The sequence below is a fragment of the Procambarus clarkii genome, chromosome 45, assembly GCF_040958095.1.
Source record: "Procambarus clarkii isolate CNS0578487 chromosome 45, FALCON_Pclarkii_2.0, whole genome shotgun sequence".
NCBI classification, from domain to species: domain Eukaryota; kingdom Metazoa; phylum Arthropoda; class Malacostraca; order Decapoda; family Cambaridae; genus Procambarus; species Procambarus clarkii.
In genome coordinates this window covers 3,022,052-3,048,293 of record NC_091194.1, presented here as the reverse complement: position 1 = coordinate 3,048,293, position 26,242 = coordinate 3,022,052, and the positions used below count along the sequence as shown (strand labels likewise).

General features: G+C 38.7%; 1 protein-coding gene across 9 annotated transcripts in view; it reads right to left on the bottom strand.

Moving 5' to 3' along the window:
* Positions 1 to 26,242, bottom strand: part of gish (casein kinase I gish) — a 62,448-nt gene that overhangs the window by 27,015 nt on the left and 9,191 nt on the right. For 7 of the 9 annotated variants that reach the window (XM_069301169.1, XM_069301172.1, XM_069301170.1 and 4 more), the window contains exons 3-8: positions 19,972 to 20,044; positions 15,947 to 15,964; positions 10,457 to 10,608; positions 8,956 to 9,070; positions 8,465 to 8,755; positions 5,353 to 5,501 (exon numbers count right to left, since the gene is read on the bottom strand). In XM_069301169.1, the coding sequence (XP_069157270.1) occupies positions 5,353 to 5,501; positions 8,465 to 8,755; positions 8,956 to 9,070; positions 10,457 to 10,608; positions 15,947 to 15,964; positions 19,972 to 20,044 (798 nt within the window). Of the gene's footprint in view, positions 1 to 40; positions 131 to 5,352; positions 5,502 to 8,464; positions 8,756 to 8,955; positions 9,071 to 10,456; positions 10,609 to 15,946; positions 15,965 to 19,971; positions 20,045 to 26,242 lie in introns of all 9 variants that reach the window. The other 2 variants (XM_069301176.1, XM_069301171.1) reach the window with 1 other exon arrangement.

Below are 26,242 nucleotides of genomic sequence, written 5' to 3'. Positions count from 1 at the left end.
CTGAAAAGATGAAATAGGGACAAATGCTGCCTAAGTTTACCTTATTAGCTGTTGGGTGCCTTTCACGATTCTCTCTGCTTGGTGAGACAATCACCTCTGTGCCTGTCTGCGTTGACCCAACTGGTGTTGACTGCAAGACCAGGTGTTCTCTTAGTCAGGTAAATTGGATGTTTCCCCAAAGACAGTTCAAAAAGCAAACAACATTAGTCCCAATCTATATTTTATTTGCAGTCAAATTAAAAAATGAATTTTGTTTTCAAGTATTCTTATTACAAGTATAAATTATTCAAGAAACCACAAGAAAAGTTTCCTCCATTTTTTTTTTTTTTTGTTTGCCAGTCTCAAAAACAAATGGCAGTATTATGAAAATTATTATATTAATAGCATAGATTTGGCTTAAAGCATGGGAATGCTTTGAACAAACAATGCACTAACATTTTATCACTATTTACTGTTCAACATAGTATAATACATTGCTTGCATTGCACAAAATTCTGGATTTCATAACTTGGATTGTATGGTACTACTGTTATCTAGTGAGACAAGTCTCACTTTTCTGGAATAATAATAGTGAATTCCCACTCAAACTGAACTTAGTCCAATAAAAAAATTGTATGCATTGGAAGGATTCAAATACAATGAAAAGCAAAATGACAAAATTAACAGTATTTGATGACTGGACAGCTACATAAGCATAATACAAAAATGCATACTAAATATTGAAGGATACATATGCCACTATATATATGGCCAAATAAACTAAAAAAATTTTGTGAGACAAATGAAAATAAGATTAATAACTGTGTAAAACCTATCGCATATATTAAAAATAAAAGAGATTTTCTCTAAATAATAACAATAAACAGTAGCTAATCTTCAGTTATAGCTGTTGAAGCATAAAGTTGTTTGTGTGGATCAAGAGCTGAGCCACTCTAGTACTGGTTCCTCAAGTATAACCAACCATGTACAAGTTACATAAAATCTCTACAGTACTTTCAACATAATAACACAACATCCCTACAACAACATGCTTCATACACACAGACCCAAAATCCATGTGACTGAAGACCAGAATTAGCCAGCTGAACTTTTAGTGGCTGGATCATAGGAAACTACTGAACATTATAATCTGGTATTAACAGACATGCAATACTACCTTGTATGTTATGTTAATGGTGTTCTTAATCGAGTTGGAGACATTTCATTGTTTTGCACAGCTCTCCTTCCCATGCCATGTTCCTTAGCTTGTTTCTTGGCACTCTGACATTAAAATCTGATATTAATGAGCAAGGTATCACAGCACGTAATACCTGGTGCCTGTCTCCACACACCCACGGAGCCAACCCAGGGTACAGTACATTATCCTAGGAATGTTGCCTAATGTTGTCTGGGCGCCTGACAGCCGAGTGGACAGTGCTTTGGATTCGTAGTCCTGAGGTTCCGGATTTGATCCCCGGTGGAGGCGGAAACAAATGGGCAAAAAGTTTCTTTCACCCTAATGACCATGTTACCAAGCAGTAAATAGGTACCTGGGAGTTAGACAGCTGCTACAGGCTGCTTCCTAGGGGGTGTGTAACAAAAAGGAGGCCTGGTCGAGGACCGTTCCACAGGGACGCTAAGCCCCGAAATCATCTCAAGATATAACAAGATAACAGTATGGAAACAAAGGGAACTATACAATAGACCATATACATGCTTATGCTGCAAAAATTCAGTTGCATATGAATAACGTCTCACCATTCGAAAAATGGTGCTAGGGTGTCCAGCAACATGGATCTTTAATTGTATATACTGTACCTTGCGTTGGTTCCAAAGACTGACATCTTTGAAGCCTGATCACTGACCAGGCCTCATGGTTGTGGTCAGGTCAACTAGGCTGTTAGATGCAGCCTGATGTATGAATCAAAGCCCAGTTGATCAAGCATTCTTTGGAATCTTTTATCAACACCATGAGAGGTCAGCTAATTATGCCTCCCTCATGGTTAGAGGGGACCTTTTGATATTGAATGAATTGTCTGTGACAACTGAGCTGCCTAGGTGAGACTAGGTGTTGATATATATCATGGTACCAAACATGGTACCAATCTATAAAAATGGTAGTCGAGAGGAACCTAAAAATATATATACAGTATATTATCTAAGTATTGCATGTATGTACTGTATGTTATATTCACAGAGAAGGGAAGGAACAAGAACTACCAACAGAAAGCGTCAAGCCATTACGACTATCCTGTATAGTGCAAGTACTGCATGTACAATGTCCATTCTAGTGTCACTTTATAGAACAACTTCCCCCTCCCTAATTGATCAAACCAGCAATGAGGATGCCTGGTCAGAGACCGGGTCATGGGGACACTCATCCCCAAAATTGTCAACTGGTAGGTAGCACCCCTCTTTTAATTCATGAAAAATTATTATTTATATTTATATATATATATATATATATATATATATATATATATATATATATATATATATATATATATATATATATATATATATATATATATATATATATATATATATATATATATATATATATATATATATATATATATATATATATATATATATATATATATATATATATATATATATATATATATATATATATATATATATATATTATATATATATATTATATATATATATTATATATATATATATATATATATATATATATATATATATATATATATATATATATTATATATATATAATATATATATATGTTATATATATTATATGTTATATACATATTATATATATTATATATATATGTTATATATATTATATGTTATATACATATTATATATATTATATTATATAATATATATTATATATTACACATGTTATATATATTATATATATTTATTTTACACACACACACACAGTATATTATAAATAAATAAAGTTTGTGACAAGACTCGTCCCAGAGTTATGAGATATGAAGAGCGCCTGAAGGAACTGAACCTTACAACACTAGAAAATAGGGAGAATATCAAAATATTGGAAAAAATAATTAAAACTAAATAGGTAGAACACCTGGAGAAATACGATATAATATCACACACAGTATGGTTTTCAATCTGGAAGATCCTGCGTTACGAACTTACTCTGTTTCTATGATCAAGCCACAGAGATTTTACAGGAAAGAGATGGTTGGGTTGACTGCATCTGGACCTAAAAAAGGCTTTCGATAGAGTTTCACACAAGAGGTTGTTCTGGAAACTAGAACATATTGGAGGGGTGACAAGTAAGCTAACATGGATGAAAAATTTCCTGACAGAAAAATGAGGGCCGTAATCAGAGGCAATGTATCGGATTGGAGGAATGTCACGAGTGGAGTACCACAGGGTTCAGTTCTTGCACCGGTAATGTTCATTGTCTACATAAACAATCTACCAGTTAGAATACAGAATTATATGAACATGTTTGCTGATGATGCTAAGATAATAGGGAAGATAAGAAACCTAGATTGTCATGCCCTTCAAGAAGACCTGGACAAAATAAGCATATAGACAACACTTGGCAAATGGAATTTAATGTGAATAAATGCCATGTTATGGAATGTAGAATTGGAGAACATAGACCCCAAACAACCTATAAATTATATGAGAAATCTTTAAAGAATTCTGACAAAGAAAGGGATCTAGGGGTGGTTTTAGATAGAAAACTGTCATCTGAGGACCACATTAAGAACATTGTGCGAGGAGCCTATGCTACACTTTCTAACTTCAGAATAGCTTCTAAATACATGAATGGAGAAATACTAAAGAAATTGTTCACGACTTTTGTTAGACCAAAGCTGGAATATGCAGAAGATGTATGGTGCCCATATCTTAAGCAGCACATCAACAAACTGGAAAAGGTGCAACGACATGCCACTAAATGGCTCCCAGAACTGAAGGACAAGAGCTACAAAGAGAGGTTAGAGGTATTAAATATGCAGAAACTAGAAGATAGAAGAAAAAGAGGCGATATGATCATTACATACAAAATAGTAACCGGAATCGATAAAATTGATAGGGAAGAATTCCCGAGACCCGGAATTTCAAGAACAAGAGGTCAGATTTAAACTCACGAAACAAAGCTGCCGGAGAAATATAATAAAATTCACTTTTTTAAACAGTGGTAGATGGTTTGAGCAAGTTAAGCGAGAAGGTGGAGGAGGCCAAAACCGTCAGTAATTTTAAAGTGTTATATGACAGAGTGCTGGGGAGAGGGGACACCACGAGCGTAGCTCTCATCCTGTAACTGCTTAGGTAATTACACACACACACCCTTTCCTACCTAACCATGCCCACACAGCCAACCAAACACAGACACACAGCTACCCACAGGCATAAATAGTAAATACACTCACTCGCCCTGCCTCCCAATGGGCTGTGCAGACAATTTTGTACAATACCAGTATGTAATGTACTCCATGTGGCTGCTGCACGGACATTCGCGCTGCCGTGAAATTTAAAGGGATGCTCCAACAAGTTAGTACGGTGATTTTATGCATGAAGTACATAAAATCATGGGGACCTAGAAGAATGTTCATATGGACGAATGTTCGTAGGGGGAATGTTTGTAAACCAGGAACATCCTGTATACTCCATAGTAATTGTATTATAATTTTATTAATAATTAGTAAAGCAAGTTATCATGCTTCTTTTTAATGTTTTAAGTACTAAGCAATAATTTACAGCCTTCAAAACTATTATGTATGTATTTGTCGAGTCAAACTTTTGCCCCAGAAAGTGGACAAAGAAATTTTATGATTACTGGACACGAATATAAACAGTAATCATAGAAAAGTAATTGAAAATCTGAAGCAAATAAAATTATGGGATCAATTGATCCATTCAAGAAAATACACTGTAGTTTCTCAATTAAAATGAGCTTTACAAAATATGTCCATCGAGTCCTAGGTTCAACAACCGAGTGACAAACATTCACGACGAGGCAAACCATCTCTGGCAAGTACGACTAACTTCCAGGGAATAATAATTTGATGACTAATAACAGCCAATAGGTTCCAACGCTTGTGAAGACAACATTTATCAAGCACGTTTGATATATGGTCATTACTAAAAGGGTACATAATCTAGCATAGTGATATTACTCTAGGCCAGCAACATGGTAGAACAGACCTTATCAGATCTCGTTTTCACACGATCAGAAGGAGCAGCAGTTCTCAGTTGTCGCATATTAGCTAAATATTCATCCGGCTGCATATATTTTGCAAAATTAATTAGTCTAAATTTGACAAAAACATGGCGGTCACTACTATTTCATATTTTAATGGCTTATTCTAAACCACTTCATAATTAGACTGCAATAAGAAATCCTAAGGAAGCATACCATAGTCTTCCCGGTCCAGTCAAATTCTCCATCGTCAACGTAGCCTTTTCTTTCAAAAAGATCCTGGAAGAGCTTCCGCAAGTAGTCATAATCTGGAGTCTCGAAGAAATCCAACCGCCGCACATACCGGAGATACGTCGCCATCTCTTCTGTAACAGGCAAAAAGCAACATTATGGTGATCATAGTTTAGAAAATGTGGAAATAGGGCAATATAAAATGCTGATTATGATAAATGTGAAATATATACAGTATTACAAAAATATTCCATTGAAAAAGTCAATTGAGGAAGGTATCTGCAGTCTTCATGCAAAGCACATTTCACAGTATAATACAAACAATATCATTAATATTCATAAAAATACATAACTATAAATGAGCCTTATATATTTGTCACTTCCCCATCCTCTACCTTATTCCCTTCTCACAACCTGTTGGTGTGACTAGGACACCCTTGGTGACAGTGACACTTGTGGATCACAACCTGTTGGTGTGACTAGGACACCCTTGGTGACAGTGACACTTGAGGATCACAACCAGTTGGTGTTACTAGGACACCCTTGGTGACAGTGACATTTGAGGATCACAACCTGTTGGTGTGACTAGGACACCCTTGGTGACAGTGACACTTGTGGATCACAACCTGTTTGGTGTGACTAGGACACCCTTGGTGACAGTGACATTTGAGGATCACAACCTGTTGGTGTGACTAGGACACCCTTGGTGACAGTGACACTTGTGGATCACAACCTGTTGGTGTGACTAGGACACCCTTGGTGACAGTGACACTTGTGGATCACAACCTGTTGGTGTGACTAGGACACCCTTGGTGACAGTGACATTTGAGGATCACAACCTGTTGGTGTGACTAGGACACCCTTGGTGACAGTGACACTTGTGGATCACAACCTGTTTGGTGTGACTAGGACACCCTTGGTGACAGTGACATTTGAGGATCACAACCTGTTGGTGTGACTAGGACACCCTTGGTGACAGTGACACTTGTGGATCACAACCTGTTGGTGTGACTAGGACACCCTTGGTGACAGTGACACTTGAGGAGGGATAATGCCATGCCATAAAGGCCACATTCACCTGGCAGCAAGCATGGCAGAAGCAGTAACAATGTATGCCACTGGTATGCCATAAAACCAAGCAACGTTCATCAAACGTGCACTCGGTTAATGAGGACTCGGAGGGCTCGGCCGAGCCAAACCCTACTGAAGACCACTAAAGGGTGTATCAGGTTCTGTAAATAAAAACCAAGCAGGAACACCAGGCATGGGCTGCATGCCAAGGGCAGCTAACAGATGGAAGGCATTAGGCAGTGGATGTGATGGAGGCAGACTCCATGCACAGTTTGAAATGTAGACATGATACTGTAGAGCCCAAAAAGCTCGGGAATCTTTACACCAGTTGATTGACAGTCGAAAGGAGGGACCAAAGAACTGAATCTCAACCCCCGCAAGCACAACTAGGCGAGTACAAGAATGGTAGTTAAAGCACTATACAAAATAATTTAAACCAAAATAGGTAGAATACCTGAAAGAAATAACAGTATGTTTTTTGAACAGGAAGTTATAATAATAATAATACAAAAATTGACAGTCCTACACAAGAGATTTTGGAAGCCAAGACATTCTGGAGGGACAGAAAGACCTTTGATACGGATGAAAAATTAAAAAAAAAAAAAAAATGTGGGCAGTAATCAGAGAATGTATACTACAGAGCATTGACTGGAGAAATGTTACTAGGGAGCACCACAGGGTTTAGTTCTTACACCAGTAATGTTAACTGAATAAATTAATGATCTATCAGAGGGAATACACAATAATATGAACATGTTTGCTGAAGATGCTAAGCTACTTGGGAAGATAACCAGCAGAACCAGAACAGAATATGACACTCTAGTGCCTCAAAATGATTTTCATTTATATATGCCATGATCATTTCTTTGTAATCTGAGTGAAAAGACCTGTATGCCTTGTGCCCCTCAGGAAGACCTGGATATTATAAATACATATTATATATGTTCCACTGAATATATTATCAAGATATTATAACTGAACAAAAAGATATCTAAGGGCAGTTCTGGACAGTAAACTGTCACCAGAGGACCACATAAAGGACTGTGTGAGGCATCTATGCTGAGATAACTTCAGGGGTGAACTCAGTTTATCAAACTTGCTCAAATGGTTTCATTTTTTTTTTTTTTTTACATAATCTATTAAGACATGCTCCAACTTTGTCTAAATGATCACCAATGTAACATGAAAAACAAGAAAATAAAAAATAATTATAAAATTGAATATTGAAAATTTCTTATTTTTAAGCGAGTTTAAAAAATATCACCAATTGTTCATTTGTTGTTGTTATGCTCTCAGAATAGCATATGATCTTCATTTTCATAAGTATAAGTTTTCAGTATAGTTAACTAAAAAAAAAGTAAATATGGCATTTGAAGTATGCACCAAATGTAGATAAAAAAATTATAAATCATTTAGGGTTTATGAAAAAACTTACAAGATGCAAATGAAAAGTCACAATAACTTTGCTGAAAAATGTTGACCAATCCACCCATTATCAAGTCAATAGTGATGAGACGAGGGAAGCAACGGCACTAACCACTGCACTGCATCGGCCAAGAAATCGTGTTTGCCCCCTTACTGCACCCACCAAGAAAACTTTATTTATTTTTTTTTTTTTGTATACAGTCGAAACACGAGCGCGGTAGGTTGGGTACGAAGTGGACTCGTGGGACCTTCAGTGAGGGGCAGCCATCTTTAAAAAAAATTCCCAGATACTGACTTGAGTTTTCTCAGTTGGCGCAGCACAGTGTTTAATAAGGACTGACTGAATAGCCTAAGAGATCAAGAGTCTCAGAAGTGACAAATACAAATGGTGTAATACAAATTAGTGTAGAAGGCAAGAAAAATTAATTTCTTAAATTAAACAAGCAATTTTACTTTATTTGGAGATGACTTTCCCACTTAAAATTTCTAATGACAACCCTGATACAGTATCTTCATCCTATAGAGGTAAAATGGAATCCTATAGAGGTATAAAAAATGAAGAGGTAAGGTTTCCAAAATTAAAAAGCAACAAAGTACTCACCAGGATAGTTTTCACAGAGGACTTCAATTGGGGTCGCTCGTTTTGTGTCACCAATCTTCTGGTAGCGTTCTTTAAGGGTATCTGCCTTGAGACCTTGCCAAGGAAGTGACCCCCTAAGAAAGTACATGAACATGTGCCCTAGTGCTTCAAGGTCATCTCTTCGGGACTGCTCCTTACCCATGTGTGTGTTAATAGACATATAGCGGGCAGTCCCTGTTAGGGACTTGTGTTCCCGATACGGGATGTGTTTGTTTGTCGTTGGGTCAATATACTCTTTAGCTAACCCAAAATCTGAAACCAAAGTCAAGTTACTTGGTGATTCATATATAACACTGAGATGTTCCTTATACTTGCAAATACAGAATACATTCTTATAAAAACTCAAATTTAATAACTTAAACATTATTTTCAATACTAAATTGTAACAGCAAATTAAGTAGAATAAAAAATACAAAAACATGAACAGTGTTCATGTGACTGCATTTTCTTACCTATTATGTTTATTATTTTGTCTTTTTTAGTGGAGCTCCTTCCTATGAGAAAGTTTTCTGGCTTTACATCTCGATATATTAATCTTCTAGAATGTACATATTCTGTTCTATGAATCTGAAAAGCAAAACAAATGCTGATTACAGATATAAATATTTATAAAAAGATTGGTATATAAATTATTTTCTATTTAAATTATAAATAAATTTTTGATAAATTATTTATGCGCAAATGGGCAAAAATCCGACAAAGAACTGTAAATCCTTGTGAAGAATTCAGGCGGGATAGTCACTGGTCGCGAGGCACTGGTAAACTGAGGCGCGATCGCCGTGCCACGTGCTAAGTCGGCCCATACGCGTATCAATAAACTCTTAACCCGATGCAAATTTTCCAAACAAATCAGGGTCGTAACCCAAAAAACTCTTAAACAGGAACGTTCATAACCCGAGGTTCCACTGAAGTTTGAAATCTGAAAAAATTACCCCAAAAAATTCAAAGTCCCAAGTACTGCCAGTTGTGATAGTTATTTGTTGCCCAATTTCATTCTATCTTCAAATAGTTAGGGATGGGTATGTACTCTCCAGGATGTAGAGATTACAACAAAATCAGATAATAAACAAAGAACAAAAAAATAAAAAATAAAATATTTGTTGAACATTAGCCAATGTTAATAGCTGTTACTTTCACCAATATATTTATATGATATATAACAAAATAGAGCATAACATACTTACTCATTAGTATTTCTGTTATTATGTATTACTTAGCAATGGTGTAAAGGCACCAACTGCATATCCACTTTGTGGACACTTCTTACTACTATTCTTCTTTGTGGACAGGTACTTGCATCTCTTTATTACTGCATTATCCCTCAGATCCAGTTAATAGCTCCTGTTGCAGGCGATGAGTCACAATAATGTGGCTAATGTTGATCAGACCACACACTAGGTGAAGGGACGACGACGTTTCGGTCCGTCCTGGACCATTCTCAAGTCGATTGAGAATGGTCCAGGACGGACCGAAACGTCGTCGTCCCTTCACCTTCTAGTGTGTGGTCTGGTCAACATACTTTAGCTCCTGTTCTTATCAACAAAACATTCTTCTTTTTAAAAACTTTGTCTAAAATCCATTTTTGAAAATATTGGGATGAAATTTTCACGACGCTGAAGCCAACAAGTTGTAGATTTGTTTAACATTTTCTAAGTATTTTAACATAATTCAAAAATTCTTTGGGTTTTAGCCCCTTGTGCTTAGCCTTCTAAGAGTTAGAGATCAACTTAACTATTTCAACGCCCATTTCAACGAACAAGAGTTCGCTGAAGTGTTCGTTGAAATGGGCAAGTAAATTTAGCCTTGAAAGTGTGCATTCCAACAGGAAATTCACCAAATCAAGGTTCAATTGTATTTTCATTTTGGGAAACAACTGGAAGCTAGATACAAACAAAAAATTATACCGTGAATTTATAAATGTATAAAACAATATTTATGATGAAAAATACTTACTAATTGTATGGCTATTAATAGTACTGTCTTGAGACTGAAACGTCTGCCACACATATCGAACAGATCCTCCAGGCTGGGCCCTAGAAGCTCCATCACCAGGGCATTGTACTTGCCACACACCCCAAAATAGTAGATTCTTGGAATGCCTTCCACTGAAACGACCAGACAAAATATAATCTTAAAAAGCTTGTTTAACCCTTAGGCCGCAGACATCGTCAATTGTCAATTCACTGAGTAATCCAGTTATAATATGAAAATTTAAACCAATTATTGTCTAGGTTTTACATGTATGATGCAAATATGGATATAACAGGTTATGTGGATGTAATGGAGTTCACCTTGACCCATGAAAAAAATCCTGTTGTCATTTCATGGTATGAATGCAGTTATCGTCATGAATGTTAATAAATGGAATTACCGGAAAAATAGGCAGATGGATCTACAATTTCCTGACTAAGAGAACCCAATGTACTCACCTAGTTGTGCTTGTGGGGATTGAGCTCTGGCTCTTTGGTCCTGGGCATAATAGTCATAATGTGTAATAGTCAACAAAATAAAGTTCAGACCATCAACTGTGAAGAACTCGGTCAAGTAGGCCAATGCCTTAACCTTTTTAATGACACTGATGCCTCACTACAGACAAGTGTTACGATGTAGGGAAAAACAAGTATCTTTGGAAAGGTTTATAGTGAGAAAAACAAGCAGTGATCAACAACCAGGTCCTAGTGGTATGCAGGCAAAATGTAGGAGAGAGAGAATACCCCATAGAAGTCATCATTGTCTGATGTTATAATGGAAAGGGCTTTCTTCCAAACATTAACACCTCTCCTCCTCACCCTCTTCCATAGGCCAACAAGAGTTATCAATAAAAGGTAAACTATAACTTGTACTTACTATAGTACTAAATGTGTGTGTTTATTAGATATGAAATGTATTTTGAAGTTAATATTTTTGGGAGTTGAACAGTAATTCAATTTACATCATTTCTTACAGGAAAATTTGTTTTGGGTTACAAACCGTCTCTGGGAACGGATTAAATTCGTAAACAAAGGGGCCACTGTATGTGGAAAGGAATTATATAACTAATAAAGAACGAGACCTAAGGTGATTTTAGATAGTAAGGTGTTGCCAGAGTAACACAAAGAACATTGTGAGAAGAGCATGTGTGTGTCGCTTTCCAACTTCAGACTTGCTTTTAATTATATGGATGGTGAAATACTAAGGAAACTGTTCATAACTTTTGTGAGATCAAAACTAGAATATGCAGCATTTGTATGGTGCCCAAATCTTAAGAAGTACAAAGAGACTGGGAAAAGGTGCAGCGGCATGCTACAAAATGGCTTCTGAAACTGAAAAACCAGGAGTTACAAGGATACTACAGACATTAAATATGCCAAAACTAGAAGATAGCAGAAAAAGAGGTGATATGATCACCACATACAAAATACTAACAGGAATCGACCAAAATGACAGGAAATCCTGAAACCACCAACATTACAAACAAGAGGACACAGATTCAAGCTAAGGAAACAAAGGTGCTAAAAAAAACATTAGAAAATTTTCTTTTATAAACAGTGTTAGACGGTTGGAACAAGCTAAGTGAGATGGTGGTAGAGGCTGAACCTTCAGTAGTTTCAAAGCGTTATACAACAGAGTACTGGAAAAATGGGACACCACGAGCATGGCTCATCTAACTACACAGTGTGGTCTAGTGGTTTAGGTACCAGATACATCAAGGTACATAGTGCTCCTGGCTGTCTGGGTTCGAATCCTCTTATATTCCTGAGACCCAGAACTTCAAGAACAAGAGGTCATAGATTTAAACTAACGAAGCAAAGATGCCAGAGAAATATAAGAAAATTCACTTTTGTAAACAGTGTTAGACGGTTGGAACAAGTTAGGTGAGGTGGTGGAGGCCAAAACCGTCAGTAATTTCAAAGTGTTACATGACAGAGTGCTGGGAAGACGGGACACCATGAGCGTAGCTCTCATCCTGTAACTACACTTAGGTAATTACAGGTGGAAGCTTAGTACTCAAATAAGGCGCACGTACACACATTAGAAATTATTTTTTCAGTGTCGGTTAACAAATGGAATGCACTAGGCAGAGATGTGATGGAGGCAGACTCCATAAACAGTTTAAAACGTAAATATGATTGATCCCAACCTGTACACCAGTTGACTGACAGTCAAGAGGTGGGACCAAAGAGACGAAGGTCAACCCCACAAGCACAACTAGGTGAGTACAGGTAGATTCAGTACGTATATCCTGTATATTGTATATAATATCAGCCCCTAGTGGGTTATAATACCAATAACATAAGGAACCTATGTTTTACCCCTATATGTGCATGTGTGTTGCAAGTTTCAATCTAATGCACAAAAAGCAGTTTAAGATATCACACAAGAGCCATTAATAAGCTTCAGAAAATTAATTCTCTGATTAACATAAGATTAACCTTATTTGGTACAGGTAATTAATAAAATAACTTGAAAAGAACAGCCACTGTTGAAGATGAAGATGAAGCCACTCTGAAGATGTATACTAAATTTGAAGGTATTTTCATGTGGCTCAGTGAGGACATTAATGAAGAATCAATGAAATCCCGCAACAGTCTGATCAAGTTTACTGTGGAGGAAGATATAGGTGTCACAAACAGTTATGAAGTTCAACAAGAGTAATCTTGTTTGTGGATTACTGGTGTAGGTTCAACGAAGCCTTACCTAGTATTTCTTGGCCACCAGCAGCTGCCCACCCTCCATACACTACACATACAGCAATGTGAACCAGCCCATGCAGAGGGAAACACACCAGGATGTTGCAAGAATAATCACAAAAGAGACGTGACTCTGTTATGAGTAAGTATCCACATAAGGATGCGAGAAGGACTGTAGCAGGAAGAACAGTAATGATGGCAGCTAACATGATGAATGGTGGGACAACTAACTGAAGAGACAAAACACCCAAAAACATGGGATGACAAGTCACAACTAGAGTAGGTGAATTCAAATTGAGAGAAAATGTTCAGTAAAATGAAAACATTAAAATGGAGGCATAGGGAGGAAAAACAGCAGGATGAAGAGACTTTGCTCTTATCACAGACCTTATCTTATTTGCAGTAATTAGGGAGAAGCATCATGTTTAACAATGTCCCAAATTCACAATAAATCAAATCTACAAAGTATTTACCTAAGAAATGGATGGAAATTTAAAGGAAAAATTTGTAAATAAAATAAAATAAAATTAGCATATAAAAATTGGCAGGTAGTGTTTCAACTGAACAATGTTGGAGCACGACAGCTCAAGGTTGAAAAACCAACTTACATAAATAGGTTCAGTCAATTGCCAACTACCCTTCCTCTTTCATCCCCAAAAGAAAATCAACAAAATACTGACTTTCTAAAATATCTAAATTATAGAGACTAATTAAAATAGAATTCACAGATTTTGGGGTTGCTAAGTTCACATTGACAAACAAAAAATCAAAATCAAAATCCTGTTGTCATGGAGTGTTCATCAAAGGGAGGTTACTGTTAAGAGACAAGGCACTAACAATATGAGCAGCGATGCAATACCTCATGACTGTGATATAGGAGACTAGAAGAGACAGGCACCTAGTGGTGCCTGGAATGTTCACCTCTCCCACACCTTCCAGACATCCCTTCTCCCACATTCCCCATTTTCATACATCAGTCTAAAAGCAGCTACGTCCAACAACCTGGTTGACCAGACCACCAAGAGGAACGGTCAGAGACTGTGCTTCAGGAACGTTGATCCTCGGAACCCCCATGCGGTATCCACAAGGTACAGTACTGTAGTCACCTCCACCCATTTTCCCCCTTCCCCCCACCCCCCCTCACCCCATCTCCAATCTTCCTCTCTTCCCCCATTCTCCCCCATCCATTTTCCAACCACGAACATTTTTATTTATACGTACAGGTATATTGTACTATGCACATTAAAAGGGTACCCAGCAGTGCCCAAGACTATTTGTTGCCGTCTCCGCCCCCCAACTAACCACTTGGGCTGGACGATAGAGCGATGGTCTCGCTTCATGCAGGTCTGCATTCAATCCCCGACCGTCCAAGTGGTTGGGCACCATTCCTTCCCCCCGTCCCATCCCAAATCCTTATCTTGATCCCTTCCCAAGTGCTATATAGTTGTAATGGCTTGGCGCTTTCCCTTGATAATTCCCTTCCCTTCCCTTCCCTCTGTGGCTCCCCCCACTTCCTGTCTCTATCTCTGCCCCCCTCTCAGTCTCCGTCTCTTGGCTCCCACCCCCCCCACCTCTCGGTCTCCCACCCCCCCACCTCTCTGTCTGCCGTCTCCCACCCCCCCACCTCTCTGTCTGCCGTCTCCCACCCCCCCACCTCTCTGTCTGCCGTCTCTCCGCCACCACCTCTCTGTCTGCCGTCTCTCCGCCACCACCTCTCTGTCTGCCGTCTCTCCGCCACCACCTCTCTGTCTGCCGTCTCTCCGCCACCACCTCTCTGTCTGCCGTCTCTCCGCCACCACCTCTCTGTCTGCCGTCTCTCCGCCACCACCTCTCTGTCTGCCGTCTCTCCGCCACCACCTCTCTGTCTGCCGTCTCTCCGCCACCACCTCTCTGTCTCCGTCTCTCCGCCACCACCTCTCTGTCTCCGTCTCTCCGCCACCACCTCTCTGTCTCCGTCTCTCCGAAGTGTATTGAAAAGTATCAGGCCTCTGATGTTGATAGCTCTCTCTCAGAGTACCTGTTGCACCTCTGCTTTTCAACATTGATATTCTGCACATCCTGCCATGCCTTCTGGTCTCATGTGGTGTTATTTCTGTGTGCAGGTTTGGGACCAGTCCCTCCACTATTTTTGACGTAAATTATTATGTATCTCTCCCTCCTGCACTCAAGAGAATAAAGTTTTAGGCATATTAATCGGTCTCAATAGTTTAGATGTTTTATTGAGTGGATTCTAGCAGTAAAGGATCTCTGCACACTCTCCAGATCAGCAATTTCTCCAGCTTTTGAGAGGGGGGCTGTCACTGTGCAACAGTATTCCACTCTAGAGAGCACTAGCATCTTGAGAAGTATCATCAGTATAGCATCTCAGTGAAAGGTTCTTGTTATCCAATCTGTCATTTCTTGCAGATGTGACAGTTACTTTATTGTGTTCTTTATAGGTAAGGTCTTCTGACATGATTACACCCAAATCCTTTACATTGCCTTTTTTGTTTTATGTTATGATTTGACTGGTTTTTGTATGTGGCTTCCGTTTTTATATTTTCATTTTTTTCCGTTTTTCACCACCACAGAACACTAGCCTCCATAAAGAAACCTGCTGGAACGAACAAATGAAAGTGATAAAACGAAATATATGAACTATTACAAACAACATAAGTGAGCATAAACAATGTGTGATAAGAGCGAGTGCCAACCTTACCTTTGTTCAAGAACCACAACGACACAGTCCTACACACCAGATAAACGTACACTCCTCCAAATCTCCATAACTTACCTCTTGGTTTATCGTTTTCTGAAAAGAGAAATGAGAGAGCAATTAGAAGCATGAGGTGGAGGGCAAGGTATAGGGAAAGGGATGAGATAAAGGGGTTATGAGCAGGCCTGTAATCTGATCTGGAAGCAATTCTTGGGGTATTTGACCAAGTTGGTAGAAATGTAGACTCCTACTTTTAATGTAAATGATGTCAGTGTAGAAAAGTTTTCAGCACTGAAAATGGTCACATCAGGCTTGAGGCCTTCTATGAGGAAGCATCTGGCAGATGTACTCGATTCTGTTTAAAAAACATTGTTTTTCGATTTTAGATTTCATTTTTTATTTAACCCTATTCTACCTATCAACATTAGAGGCCCGAGACTATTCAACACACTTCCACTACATGTTATACTCTTCAACACACTTCCGCTACATGTTATACTCTTCAACACTCTTCCGCTACATGTGATTTCTGTGTGCAGATTCAGAACCAGTTCCCTCGAATATTTTCCATGTATAAATTGTTATGTATCTCTCCTGCCTGCACTCTAGAGTATACAGTTAGAACTTTTAATTAATTGGTCCCTATAATTTAAATAATTTAGATATTTCACAAGATTGGATTTCTGAAGTAAACTATCTTTGCATGCCCTTTAATATGGAACAGGTACTAATGATAATACAACAGTGTAAACTATGTGGTATGTAATGGTCTGGTCAACAATTTCTCTGGCGCTGAATGGGGACCGTTAGTGTGCAACAATATTCCACCCTAGAGAGCAGTAATATCTTAAAAAATATCATTAGTATGGCATCCCTAGTTTGGAAGGTCCTCGTTATCCAACCTGTCATTTTTCTTGCAGTCGTGACAGCTACTTTATTATATTGTTTAAAAGTAAGGTCTTCCAGACATGATTACTTTTAGATCCTTTACATTGCTTTTTTGTTTTATAGTATGATTTGATCGAGTTATGTGCATTCGGTTTTTACATTTTCATTATCCGTAACATGGAATTTACATTCATCAAACATCATTATCTGTGGCACATTGAAAGACCCGATTAACATCAGAGTACTATAGATTGTGTACTTGTGTACAAGTACAGTACTTGTGTACAAGGACACAGGTACTGTGTCCTTGTCAATGTCCGATATGAGGATTTGAAAAAGTATTGGAGCAAGCACAGTACCCTGAGGGACTGAGCTCTTCACGATTGATAGACTGGATTTTATTTTGTCGACTATTACACATTGGGTTCTGTTAGTCTGGATATTGCAAATCCATCTGCCTATTTATCCAGTAATTCCTTTTGAACGCATTTTGTGTGCAATAACACTGTGGTCACATTAGCCGAAGGCTTTTGCAAAATCCGTATAAATTACATAGGCATTTTGTCTGTCTTCACAAACACTGCTTCAGAACAGGGCACTCCCGTCTCTCAGTTGCTAGATCACCAAGACATGGCCTTTGGTGCCATTGAAGACTAGCAAATACACAGACTTTGCAAAAAGCTTTTGACAAATGTAATCATGTGTTATTGCACACGAAAGGCATACAAAAGGAATTGCTGGCAAAGTAGGGAGATGGATCTTCAACTTCCTAACAAACAGAATGCAGTGTAATATTTATTATTTATTAATACAGTAGGGTAATTTAGATTTCCCTTTCTTTATTGCAATAGTCTTATCTGCTTGAGCATTTCTATTATTTCTTTGGTTTGCAGAGTTGTCTGCATTCTCTTTCTATGGTGGACGTCTTCCCGACTTGCTTCAAGCAAACTTTTGTACGCTTCAGTAATCAATGTTTCTATTCCTTGCGTGGAGTGTTTTCTTGCACTAGACTGTCATAAGTAACCATAATTTTCCAGTTGTCAGCTTTGTTTACCTATTCACTGCTGCCTTCCTAGGCAACATCAAGGGCCCAAGGTAAGGTTAGGCCTAGCTAGGCCTATACCCCATTTAGTGTGATGAGGGAGGCAAGTAGCCTGCAGGCCACACCATAAGTACCAGGAAGGTGACCCCCAACAGTGCAGTGAGGTCAACAGTTTGGAGGCCACAAGAGCAAAAAGCCAGAGGTTCTCACAGCTACTTACCATCTTTTCCTGATGCGTGCAAGGAAAACGGAAACAAATATTGTTAATAAACCCAAGTTATTTATTTATTCTTCTTCATTAGGCTAACCTGTTTATTATTTACATGTCTCTAAACTGGTCTCAATATCAACATAATATTTACAATACAGTATCTCAAACTCTTAAATAAACATTACTTCTAATATAATACTCCTATACAATATATTTTTACATTACACACTGTATAATACTGTACAGTGCCAGTCAGGCAACATGGACCTAGAATATTTTTACAGCAGCCACACAGCCTGACCAGTGTAGAGATTTACCTCTGAATATACTGCAGTGAATATGCCGAATATATATTGTAATATGGGGCTGTGAATCTAGAAATTATTAATACAGTACTACTGTTGCAAGTTTTGAGGTTATCTTGAGGTTATCTCGAGATGATTTTGGGGCTTAGTGTCCCCGCGGCCCGGTCTTCGACCAGGCTTCCAACCCTAGGAAGCAGCCCATGACAGCTGACTAACTCCCAGGTACCTATTTACTGCAAGATAATAGGGGCTTCAGGGTGAAAGAAACTCTGCCCATTGTTTCTCGCCAGCGCCCGGGATCGAACCCGGGACCACAGGATCACGCATCCAGTGTTCTGTCCACTCGGCCACCGGCTCCCCAAAGCTTAAAAAAGTTTCTTATTATTCCAAGTCAAAAATTAAGCACAAAATCCCTCAAGGTAATAGACACAGACAGGAACAGTTCCTGTCTGTGGACGACTAACATACAATTGTTAGTCGAGACTCACAGACAAGTGTGGGAGTGTGTGGGAGAGTGTACTGGACGACTAACAGACAATTGGGTTAAGGGTCTGACGACTTCCAATTCTTTTGAACAGTCAGTGTGATCTAGCGGGTTACGTACTGGATACGCTAAGGTGCATGGAGCCTCCCTCGGGCTGGCCCAGACACCCATCCTTCCTCTCGCACTCTGGCTGGTCCAGACACCTACCCTCCCTTCCTCTCGCGGTCTTGCTGGTCCAAACACCCACCCACCCTACCTCTCACGCTCTGGCTGACCCAGACACCCACCGTCCCTCCCTCCCTCCTCGCGCTCTGGGTGGCCTAGACATCCAACCTTCCTCCCTCTCATGCTCTGACTGGCCCAGACACCCACCTTCCCTCCCTCTTGCGCTCTGGCTGGCCCAGACACCCTCCCTCCTACCCCAACAACAGGCTGCCCTCGATACCCAAACCCGCCCTCAAGTTTCCCAAGCCCCCTCCCATTACTTGTCCAACTCTTCCCTTTAAGACTACCCCTTTACTCTACTCTCTTACTGCCCGACACATACCACCATTAACCACTGCACTGTGCCAAACGACAAATGCCACTCGCCCATTACTGAACCAACTGACAAAAGTATTTTTTATTTTTTCGTACATGGTCGTACATGGATGTGTGTTCGTGTGTTAGAGAGAAATATATGTAGTAGATATAATAGAAGAAAAATAGATTGGTTAGAAAGGAGGGGTCCAAGAGCAAATAGCTCGATTCTGCTGACACAGATGAAAATGGGTGTTGGGAATTTTCGTATTTACTATTTTCACTGCAAACCTCAACCATAAACCTAACCCCTATCATTAATTATATTTTTAATATACAGCACATTTCAAAATGTTGATTATACTGTATACCAATTGCTAATTATGTAAACTCAAAGCTGTGATACCTTATATTTGTGATTTAAGATACTGTACTGTATATGAACAAATATAAACCCACGAAGTTCGAACACTGATTGGAAGCCATTATGAGTATGTCTAACTTTCCCATGGACTAGGTTCAGTTTGCATGAGACTTTACAAAATGTCCAGTTTGCACTCCCAATGGGGTACTATAATAGGGGGGGGAAGTAACAGCAAGTGTACACAGTGAGCCATTAGTACCGTGACAACCAGCGAGGATATAAAAACTTACCTCCCACGGCATCCAACATGCGATAGAATCTATACTCGAGGTGAAGTTGAGGAGCCTTGGCCTTGATAGGTTCCTGAAACACAAGGACATACACTTCAGTTTGGTAATTGTGTTATACCAGTTTAAGGCAGGCAGATAATGCACAAAACTTTAATATTGGTAAAAATGTACAACAGCATTAACAGAGCTTATGTTGCAAGGCATATGCAACATAAGTTCTGCACAAACACTATATCTAGTTGCACAACAGATTCTAACAATACATACTTTAATAATATACCTGTACATGTACATGTATTTAGAGCTGAACAAATCTTATGAAATTTTATTACAGCGACTAAATATCCTTGGTAATATTGTAACTAAATATGCATATGGATTATATACATGTATGCAAACTTTTCAATAACTGTACAGCCTCACTTTTTAAGATCATGGAAAATCATTTGGAATAACGTGGAGATTGAACCAGCGACCTAGTAAATGCCAGCTGCACATACTCCTAGGCCACGACATGCTAAAAGCTATTTAACCTAGCACCCCTACTGAATCCACTAGAAATTCTGGTGGAGAACAATATTACCCATACCAGAGAGCATGTGGGCTATTCATAAAACTTGGTTGGACACCAGTTGGTGTCTCCAGAATTCCTAGTGGATTCAGTAGGGTCCCAGATTGAATGGCTTTTAGCATGTCATGGCCTAAGGGTATGGCACATGGCTGGTGTTCACTAAGTTGCTGGTTCAATCACATATTGCATTTTTTACACAAGTCAGGTCACCAATTTCTTTGTGTTTATTAACACTATCAACACGCCTCCCACCCCTCGCACCTCAAGGTAGGCGGAGTGTTGAGTGTGAACTCGCCACAAATATGATTATACTCTTTTCAGCTTTGTGACTTTAATTTTCGTGCTACGTCGTTCAATTTGGTATCAAATTGTTCGCAATAGAATGCCCTAAAGGGATATTTCCATACAAGAGTAAATATTAGAACGTTAACAAATACTATAAGATAAAGTTCATCATCATGTGAACAACACCTGCTTTTCTTCGGTGTTTCCAGTCGTCATTTATTCCCGACTGCAGAGTGGTGATGCCACGTAGGATATACAGAGCATGGGAATATGTTGGCGCACATTTTAGAATAAGTTCCACAGTAATCGGACAATAAATGGAATTTTTACAAATTGTTAAATATGTGACGCCGTTTGCATCATCTACTCTATTTTTGTTTTATGACATCGACACCACCATCGGGCCACGAAAGTGTTAACACTTTCGTGGCTCGAAAGTGATAGCATTCGTGATGGCATTCATATTAGCAAAGTTTTCAGTAGAATGTTAAAAATTTTAAACTTTGCCACGGGTCAAGCATTTAACAGAGTTCAAGGAAATAGTATAAGCAACGTAAAGTCTCGTGAACAGTACAGTGGCACCTCGGCTTACAAATGCCCCTCTACAAATTTTTCGGGTTAAGAGCCTAATTTCATTATAAAATTTCACTCGGGTTACAAGCTTTACCTCGAGTTACAAGTTTGTTGATACATGTTTACCCCATGTTTACCCCATGTTTGGTAAACTGAGCGCGTGGTTCCTGGTGGTACAGTCACCCGCGCTTCAATTTACCAGTGGCTCCCGCTTAATGACAATCGTGTTCGAATTCTTTGTAAAGAATTTCATTGTTTTTCTGCTTTTTGGGGGGTTTTGAACATAAAAGTAATTACAGTACAGTATTATATATCACACCATGGGTCCCAAGAAAGTCAGTTATAAGGTTCAAACTAAGAAAACACATTTGAGCATGACCAGCGAGGAAAAACAAGATCATTTTCATAAACATGAAAATGGTACACGACTTGTTGAACTAGCTACAGTACAACAAATTTTCAGGGAAGGCAGCAGCAGCAGTAGAGGATGTCCCTTCCTCATTAAGAAAATGTGTGCAGTATAGGAAGACCTGCAAAGTTCTACTGAAAAGACTTCCCAGATAAAGCTTTAGCAGGCCGTTGCATTGACCTTATTAATGACAATATGTCTTCTCACTACAAACAAGTTTGAAAATGTAGGGAAAAACGAATGTCTTTAGACAGATTCTTAGGAAGACAAGCAAGCAGTGAGCCACATCCAGGTCTTAGTGGTATGCCTGCAAAACATACGAGAGAGAGAGAGAGAGAGAGAGAGAGAGAGAGAGAGAGAGAGAGAGAGAGAGAGAGAGAGAGAGAGAGAGAGAGAGAGAGAGAGTATCCCAGAGAAGTCACAAGTGCTTGATATAAAGGAAGGGGACTTCCCTTCCAAACATTAACACCTCTCCTCCTCCCTCCTCCTCACTGTCTTCCATACGCCAACAAGAATCATCAATAAAGGTAAGCTAAAAGTAATTTGTACATACTGTACTATAGTGCTGTGTATTAGGTGTGTGTGTATTAGGTATGAAATGCATTTTGAAGTTAATATTTTTGGGAGTGTGGAACAGATTAAGGGGCCTGGTGACAGAGGAGACTTTCCAAATACAACCAAAAGGCAGGAGCGCCCTGTTCTGAACCCGTGTTGTCCAGGGTTATGTAGATGTGATTCCATGCGATTTGTAATGTTACTACTAACCACTCTTTCAAAGATTTTTATGGTGTGAGGTTAGAGCTATTGGTCTATAATTTGTAGCATCTGCTGTACTGCCTTCTTTGTGAAGTGACGCGATCTCCACTGTTTTAAGTATGTCAGGTATAATGCCAGTATAGCTCCATCTCCAAAAGATGTTTAGGGCCTGTGATAGTGGTGTTCTGCACTTCTTGAGATAAAGTGGACTTTCTTTGTATTGCATGATTTGATACCTTGTATGTTGGCAAATATGAAAGATGTCATATTTGTGGAAGTGTTGGGTATTTTACTATGTGGGTCTGGTATGGGTGCTTCATTATCTGTAACCTGTTTAGCATCTGACCAAGTTGATGGTACAGTTTGGACATTTTTTGCCATTCTTTTACTCTTTCTCTTACAACAACAAAAACACTAGGTATGTATGGATGTTGCTGTATTCATAATGGCATTCTTCTGATTTTATTCGCGTTGTTCCTTTGATATGAAAATCTGGGCATTGTTTGTTAAAACACTCCTTTTTGGTTAACAAATTTTTACACAGCTTTGGGTGGAAGTATTTGTAGTTATCAGAGCAACACGTTCCCTGGAAACACAAACCAAAACTGTTTTTATTTTCCGCTTGTTACAACTTGTAATAATGTTGTTACATCTTGGCTTAACGTGTTTATGACGTATTAGAACGTTGTTACAACTTGCTATATTGGTTGTTATAACTGGTTAGGAGGTGTTAAAACTTGTTCGAACGTTGTACCAACGTCGTAGTTTTGCTGTGTGTTTGGCGGGTTCCTATATTTAGGGTATTTCTGCAGTTTCTTGGGTGGTTATATTTGCATGTTCCATTTGTTCTTCCTGACAGCTCTTTATTTACACACACACACACACACACCTCATGCATAATATTAGCAGGTTCCACATTAGAAATCCAACTCATATGTATGTACACCTGTACAGTGAATCCTCGGCTTACGAATGTCACTTTTTACAAACTTTTCCAGTTACGAGCCCATTTTTTTTGTAAAATCCGAATGAAGTTACAAATTTTGCCTCGGGTAATGTAGTTTGTTCATACACGTATGGCCAACCTAGCAAATGGTGACACGGCGATCGCCCCTCAATTTACTGGTGCCTCCCACCTAGTGACAATCGTGCTTGAATTCTTTGTAAAGAATTTCAGTGTATTTCGGATTTTTGGGTACAGGTATTTGAACATAAGTTTTTATTATATATCTCGCCACAGGTCCCAAGAAAGCCAGTGTTAAGGTTCAACCCAAGAAAACACACATGAGGATGACCATAGAGGAAAAACAAATGATCATTCGTAAACATGAAAATGGTACACGGGTTGTTGAACTAGCTAGGCAGTACAACAATTTATGTCAATGATATGCACTGTAATTTCTATAAAATTAAAAAAAAAAAAAAAAAAAAAATATGAGTACTTAAGTGGCAAAAGTCATATCGACAATCATGAAACAAAGAACATACACTTGAGGACGTTGAAAAGTCGTTATTAATTTGGATACACGACAAGGAGTTAGTGGATGACAGCGTTTGAGAGGCCATTTGTGAAAAAGCAAATCTATTGCATGAAGACCTTTTAGAGAAAACCCCTGGAACAAGTGATACAGATACGAAAGTGTTTAAAGCGAGCAGGGGATAGTTTCAGAAATTTAGAAAAAGAAGTGGCATTCAGTGTTGTGTGAGTTATGAGTGTTATGAGTTGGTGGAGGAACACAGCGAAGAACTTACCACAGAAGAAATCTAGCCCTTCATAAGGAGCAGCAACAAGAGGCAGCCGAGGAAATTTCTTCAGGAGAGGAGGAAGCAGTACAGTGTCCCTTCCTCGAATGATTGTTAAAGATTAAGCCAACCAGGTGGCACCGGCATGAATAGCCTTTAAATCCCTTCCTCAACAATTAAGAAGTGGTGTAGACTATGGGAAGAAATGCAAACTCTTGTTGAAACGACTCACCCAGAGTAAGCTGTAGTAGGCCATTGCCTTTACCTTTTTAATGACACTGATGTCTCATTACAGACAAGTGTTACAACATAGGGAAAACAAGTCTATGGAAAGGTTTTAGTGAGAAAAACAAGCAGTGAGCTACAAGCAGGTCCTAGTGGTATGCAGGCAAAATGTGCCAGAGAGAGTACCCTAGAGAAGGCATCACTGCCTGATGTTATAATGGAAGGGGACTTCCCTTCCAAACACTAACACCTCTTCCCTCTCCCCACCATCTTCCATACACCAACAAGGTATCAATAAAGGTAAGCAATAACTTGTACATACTTTAATACTAAAGATTTGGGTGAATTAGGTATAAAATTTACTTTGAAGTTAATATTTTTGAGTGTGTGGAATGAATTAATTCAATTTACATTTCTTATGGAAAAATTTGCTTCGGTTTATGAACTTTCAGGCTACGAACCGTATCGGGGAACGAATTAAATTCATAAGCCAAGGTACCACTGTACTTTTACTTGAATAAACATTTGATTTGATTTACCATTCTCAATTTTAATCTGGGTAAATTGAAGTCTCCAAGGAAGATAATATCTGGTACTAACTGGGTTTGCTAGGTTATCAAGGATATTCTCTATTTTGTGTAGCCACTCTGAATTCCTCAACTGCTGCATCTGGCAGTCTGTATATTAGAATACAGTAATTAGATTTAAATTTTCAACTCTGATTCCAAGTATCTCTACCATCTCACTGGTCAAGTTCAGGAACAATGTGCATGCTCTACTATACAGACCTACTCCTCCACCTTACCTAATTACTGTCACTTCTATATAGATTATAATTTGGGATCCATATTTCACTATCCATGGAGTCATAGATCTATGTAAAAGCCTAAACTGAGAAAGCAGGCCACAATGTTCAGCAAATCTAGGGCAGTTTACCTGATGCTGAGCAAGTGACATGGCAGAATATGAAAAACATCCCCACTGAAAAGTAGGGATGCAATAAGCATGCTTATAGAATTCTAAAACATTAAGGGTCTAAACTTTTCAGCACTTACCACAAATATGAGGGCAATTACTAAATGTAACTGTTTAACATGAAACTTCATCAAACATCTTTAAAGGATACCCGAGATCAACTGGACTGTGGCTGCTATATAGGATTAAACCACAATGACCTACAGCTTGGTCGATCAGACCAACAACAAGGCCTGGTCTGAGCCTGACCAGCACACACTTATTTTTAGAATAACCTCAAAGTAGATTTCAGCAAAGGTAAAGCACACTTTGTAATTCTTGAGACGCTTAGCACCATTGTATTTATAAACCACTCCTTGTAAGGTCACTCAATCACACACATTACTGAAACACACAATCTTCAATAGAAGTTAATGAATGAAGTCCATGTATCCAGAGCTTTATCTACTTTTAAAAAATAAAGTAACAAATTAAGAAATACAGTAGTATCTACATACCATCTAATGTATTAGCATTAGGCTGCCATTATGACAAGATATTTAATAAATACATACATGACACCCAACCCACCCATCTTAAAATGAAGAACTGACAATGTTTAGGTCTCCCTTGGTCCATCAAGTCATCAATTAAATAAATGACTTGACTTGATAATGGTCCATGACAGACCAAAACATCATAGATCATTTTTAGATGTGGAGGTTGGGCGTCAACTCCAGCTATATTATTGTGAC